This window comes from Manis pentadactyla, chromosome X (assembly GCF_030020395.1).
Source record: "Manis pentadactyla isolate mManPen7 chromosome X, mManPen7.hap1, whole genome shotgun sequence".
Classification (NCBI taxonomy): domain Eukaryota; kingdom Metazoa; phylum Chordata; class Mammalia; order Pholidota; family Manidae; genus Manis; species Manis pentadactyla.
In genome coordinates, this window is record NC_080038.1 from 15,051,145 (window position 1) to 15,057,144 (window position 6,000).

Consider the following 6,000-nt stretch of genomic DNA (forward strand, 5'->3'; position numbering starts at 1 on the left):
TAAAAGGCTTTTAAAAAGAGACAAACTTTCTAGGCGATAGGAAAGCAAATGCTTCCTAACAGAAATGCAGATCCACATCTACATGTAGCCAGACCTGAGAGGCAGATGAGGGGGTCCTGACAGCTAGCCTGCCCCAGAGTATCAGGTGCTGAGCTGCCTCACCGCACATTCAAAGGTGGTTGCTGCGGATGTGAGGTGCACAGTGAGCAATCCTTGTGGGGCCGTGGCACCCCCAGGGCAACCACCCTCAGCCATTGCCTCTTCCTGCTGGTATAATTTGTTCAAAAGAGGCTGGAGGGCAGGGCCAGGGAAAGTTTTTAAATTCTCCAAGTGCTGTCAGAGCAACTCAGCACAGAACGACTCCCCCCAAGCCAGGCACTGTCAGTAGTGACAGCAGCATCCCCTCTGCTGGTAACAGAGAGCACTTACTATGCTGAGCACATTCTGAGTTTTACCTTGTTAAATCTTCATAACAAGCCCACCACACTATTTACCAGCATCCCTCAGAAATCTCCATCTCTCACATGCCTAACTCAATCTTGTAGATCTTTCTGTTTTATAAGTAAATCAGCATATAGTGATTACTATGGTAGATGACACGTTCTTTTAAAAAATGAACCACTGCAGCAGATGGGGCATCTGAATGAGAGGAAAACATCCTTTAATCTTGCAGAGGAAGAAGGGTTAGAAACTAAAATGACAGACTTTGACAGTCACCAGGGTCACACCATCAGAAGAGAAGCTGTGGGTCAGGCTGTCAGCAGTGTGCCCTCAAGGTCCTGCCACGTCCAGCTCCTACACAGTGCCATCACTAAACAACGCTACAAGCGCCAGACCAAACATAACTCAGTTTCTCTCTCTTTACTCGGGGCCTTCTCGCTGCCAAGGAGAGTCGAGATGTTAACACACATACGCAAACTCAACTTACTTCTTAGGCCCAAACAGTTTTGGATTAAAGTGTTCAAAAATGGTTTTAAATGCAACTTTGAGAAAGGATGACCAACTGATTTCTTGGGGACCTACCCTCAGCCTTTCCTACTTAGCCCCACCCTACTTTGGCCTCTGACAGGGGAAGCCTCTCCTGAACTTCCAGTTTGTGCCCAACATTCCCCATGACCTAGGGCAGGGGATGGAAGATATGCAAGTGAGAGGACGGCAGGAAACCTCATCTTACCTCAAGGCAATTCCCTCCCTAGTAGGGAACAAATGAGCTCAACTCAGTAAACAGTATTTACCTGCAGGATGCACTGGAAAGCTCAACAGACCTCAGGAAACATGCTTCGTAATTCACTAACTCAAACTCCTCCACCAACAGTTTTTAAATTCAACTCATGAGTATTTACTGAGCACTCAACCCCGTGCAGCTGCTCCCAGCATAATGCAATTGTCAAACATCAATTACAGACTTCCTGTGCGCAAAAATTCTGAGGAGGGGCAGGATGAACATCTAGTCACCCTCTGCACCAGGTGGGCCTGAAGGAGGCACCTATAACCTAGACCCAGGTCTTGCACTCAAGCCAATACCGGAAGAGAGCAGGTAATTGCTAGCCAGCCTGAGCACTTACTGTGTGTCAGGCACCTTCTTTACAGATACTAATTCCTATGTCCTCAAAGCAGCACTTCTATCTCCCCATGTTGTTGGCAAGCCCATCTTACAGGTGGGAAAACAGAAGCGCAGAGATGTTAAATGACTTCCCTGAGGTGAGACTGCAGGAAAGGGAGAGGAGGCATTCATACCCAAGCAGTCTAGACCTCAACCTACTCAGCTCTAGGGACAGCAGTACCACCAGCACAGGGTCCTGCTTACAGAGGATGATCGATGATTATCTGCCAAGACGAACTGGAATGCTGATGTAACACAGGCAGAATAAGAGTGCTCCGCTGGAGATGCCCACAGGTACAGACAAGAGGAAGTTCCTTAATTCTGAGACAAGCCTAAAGGAAGCGAACCCACTAAGGGGAAAGGGGAGAAGGGGGCATTGCAGGCTGAAGGGTGCACAGGACCTGTGTGACACTGAGGCAGTCTGACAACTGGCATCTGGTGATTCTACCTGCTGGCTAAAGGCGTTTAAGCAGATCCAAGCAACAGGCATTCGATCCTCATTGCATATACACAAGCACTAAAAAGAACAACACATCTGGTAATTTTCATCCTGGGAGTAAATAAGAGAGAAAGCATCATTGGTTGGTAATGGAACATGCAGAGGATTTCAGTATCAGAAGAACCTGATGCTAGAGGAAAACAACCACAGCAATTCCCTTGCTGCCTTCCACAACAGCACCCAGGAAAACCACGGGCCCACTAATATCCTCTGACTATGCCGGCTGAAATTCTTGGACAGACTAAGTATTTTAGGCCTGTCTTTTCCAGCTCTGGTGGCACACAGCATAAGCTTAGGAACACTGGTTGACCCTCAAAAAATGCACGTTGAATCCTATTAAGAATGGGTCCAAAATAGTAAGGCCCTGGGTGACCAAGAATGATCAATATCCAGGAATGGATTATAATAAACCCTCAATAATCAAGACTTTTCTGAAGGTGCCATCATTTTTCTCAGTACCTGGCCTCACTAACCCTAGAAGAAAAAGCCATGGTACTATGCTGCACCTAAACTGAACACACCAACAGTGATGCACACAGTCTTTAATATTTTAAACCTTCCCACAACACATCTTTTCATATTTCCAATTTCAAATGAAGGAAAACAGCTTTAAGCTATGTAGTGTCAGTAGCCTGTACAGTAAACGTTTCTACAATAAAATTTCCAACTAGAACTTAATAAGAATGCCCCTTATTAAGTTCCTTCAAATAAATTAAAATCCCTCCCACAGAGAAACAGCTGGTCCAACCATACAGCTCCTCCCTGCCTCTAAAAGACCAAAATAGCCTGTTATTTAAACTCCCAACCAAGTAAAAATGTAAACTTCCACAGCCATCCCTTTTCAATGTTTTATTCTGCTAGGTCCTCCCTCCCCCAAGGCTGGGGGTGGGTTCTGGGATCTTTCCTAGGAGATGCAGCAGTTTCTCAAGCAAAAAGATGAGGAGAGAAGTACATAATTATAGTATTTATATCATTATCCTGTGATACTTGTTAAATTCTGCCCTTCCAAAAAATACATGATGAAAAGTGCAAACTGGGAAAAATGTAAGCCACCTTCTTCTTCTATGAATGAGGCAAATGAAGGCCCAATCGGAAAATTTCCTCCTCCCCCCAGTGAAAAAGCATTGTTTTTAACTGACTGAAGACATTTCCCTCGACTTCTTTCCTTTCCTTTCTACACACCTTATATAAAATACTCAGACCTTCGCTATGTGATAATTTTTCAATTCATATACATAAGACCTGTGCGCTTTAGTGGTATTGATGTTATACTGCAATAAAAAATGTTTTAAAAACAGCTCACATTAACTTTAAAAAGTTGCCAGGGAAAACAGCATGAAATCGTTTTCCACGCCACTTACACCCTCCCCTCTACCTGCAACCACTTTACAAAACGTTAGAAGATGCGAGACTTGCGTATCTAAAATTATTCCAAATGTCCTCAAAATCTCCCCCCGCTTCGCTCACTTCTGGGCGGCCAGTCCGGAGCCCAGCCCTCAGCAGCAGCTGCAGCCTAGCGGGCTGGAAGACTCATTCGTCGCGCCGCCACACCTCCCGGCGGCGCACCGGAGGCCTTGCGGACCGCATGGGGGCGGCAGGGGAACCCAGCTCGGGAAGCGCACGGGGACGCCCAGGCGGCGCTCTGGCCGTCCCGGCCGGCGGGTGACGCGCCGGCTCTGTCCCTCGGGGATGCCGCGAAGCGCGCAGCCTGGCCACCTTCTCGGTGGGCTGCAGCTGCCGCTCGCGCGTGTTTCCCGAGACGCAGAGCGGGCGAGCGCGCAGGCCCAGGCGACCCCGCGGAGCCCGCTGGGTCCGCTCTAGCGCCCCAGACGCAGATTGCTCTGCAGGGAGGGTCCGGCCCTCAGGGGCAACCTGCGGCATGAACCGTGGGCCCCGGTCCCCCACACCAAACACACTTGCCACCCACCCTAAGTCACCCCCAAGCGCACCCACAGGCCCCCTGCCTGAGGGGCCCCTGGCCCCCGTCACGCGAGGGGCGCGGTCCTCGGATCCCACGCCCAGCGGGCCCGCACCCAGGAAACGACCTTATTCCAAGCGCCGCGCCGCTGCCCCTTACGCTCCAGAACCGTGGTCCTGCACCGCTCGCGGCGGACCTGCCCCGCCCCCCTGTGGGGCCTGAAGCTCCAAGCGCTCGCCGCACCCGGGGGCCCTACCTGAAGGCCGGTGGTTGGGCGGCGAGGTCCGCACCGCGCCCGGTTCGGCCATCTTCCCGGGGAGCGGGGAGGCCAGCGTAGCCCCCTCCGTCCCGGCTCCCGCTCCGCAGCCGTGGCCGCGCTCCATCGGGATGCGCCGGTCGCACAGGCGCACTGTCCGGGCCGCCGCGCCGCACAAGACTCGTGCGCGCCCGCACGCGCACGCGACCACACAGTACGTGCGCAGACGGCGTGCACGTGCGATGTGCGCAGCGGTTTTCACGCCGCGCACGCGCACCGCGTGCACATGCGAGGCGCGCGCCGGTCCTCATGCAGGAGGTGCACACCTCGTGCACTTGCAATGTGCACGCTGGTCCTCACACAGCACACGCACACAGCGTGCACATGTAATGTGCGAATTCTCACAGTGCTCGCACATACCGCGTGCATGTTTAATGTACACACCGGTCCTCACACAGAGCATATGTACATGGCGTGTACACAGTTCCTCATACAGTGCTTACACGTAGCGTGCAAACACCAGCATATACTTCCCTGCACTGCACAGACTCAAAGAATTATAACATAGGATGCAGTTTCTTCAGACACTGCACATGCATCCTCATACAGCGCGTGAAAACAGCACACACACCACATGCATACACGTGCTCAGCATGCACATGTTCTCACAAACCGTGCACACACTTCAACACACGGCTCACATATGTTCACACACATTAGGCATCCACACACCCTGAGGCTCTGTCTCAGGCAGGCGCCACCTGGGCCAATACCACATGTGCAGACGTCAGTGGCCCCTCCCTCCGAGCAGTTAGGTTCCAGTTCTGCAGGAGCAGGATGGCCGGCCACCCAGGGCGGGACTCCAGCAAGCCAACCGATCGACATTCGAGAAAGGGCATCATAGGCCTTCCAACCATGTCCTCCTCCCTGGCTTCTTCCACCCGAGAGTTACTGATGGTTTCTTTTTTCCTGGGGCGCAAATAACGTGAACTTCAGAAATCTGAGGAGTACCTTTCTAGGAAGACGTGAGAAACTGCTAAACGTGCAGCCTCGGGAGTAGGGGCCGAGGAAGGGTGTGTGTGTGTGAGGAGGGGAGAGGTGCTTTCCCTGGACACCCTTTTACCCCTGCCATGAGCATTTGTCATCTTCTCAAAAACACACATTGCAAAAGACATCTTTATATAGGCAGCTCAAGCCTCCAGGTGTTGACCCAGGGTATAGCCCACCAAGTGATAACCCATCCCAGTGTAGCCCCACGCTGCCCGTTTCTCTGCTGGACAGCCCTCTGAGGTTTTAACTCCCATCCCTGGGGAAGAGAGAAATGCACAACTAAATAGCCAAATGATTCAATATCTTACAATTTTATTTGTCAGTAATACCCCAATATAAGTGAAGAAGCAGAACAAAATCGGAATGAAGCTGATAAGGGTACGAGGTTTCTTTGGGGGATGATGAAAATGTCCTAGAATTCAATTACCGTGATGGTTGGCTCTAAGTATCCTAAACGCCATTGAATTGCACATTTCAAACGGGTGAACTTTATGATGTGTAAATTGAACAATTAAAAAAAAAAGCTGAAACCCTGAGAAACCAGCATCTGGATTCTTAGCGAAAAGCTTGGTAATAGTATATTTGTGGCACAAAAGCCTTGGCTGTAAATAGAGCTGGTTTTTTTTAACCCAGTAAGATTTAGCCAAGTTAATTAGGGTGTTGGAGTTAGTCTC

The 6,000-nt window shown here is 50.6% G+C and overlaps 1 protein-coding gene across 7 annotated transcripts in view; it reads right to left on the minus strand.

Moving 5' to 3' along the window:
• Window positions 1-4,512, minus strand: part of MAP7D2 (MAP7 domain containing 2) — a 139,902-nt gene extending 135,390 nt beyond the window's left edge. For 3 of the 7 annotated variants that reach the window (XR_005030380.2, XM_036912845.2, XM_036912841.2), the window contains exon 1: window positions 4,277-4,512. Coding sequence is in view for 6 of the 7 variants with exons in the window: in XM_036912845.2 (XP_036768740.2) it covers window positions 4,277-4,403 (127 nt within the window). In the remaining variant the exon portion in view is untranslated. The remainder of the gene's footprint in view (window positions 1-4,276) is intronic. The other 4 variants (XM_036912846.2, XM_036912844.2, XM_036912843.2 and 1 more) reach the window with 2 other exon arrangements.
• Window positions 4,513-6,000: the final 1,488 nt, after the last annotated feature.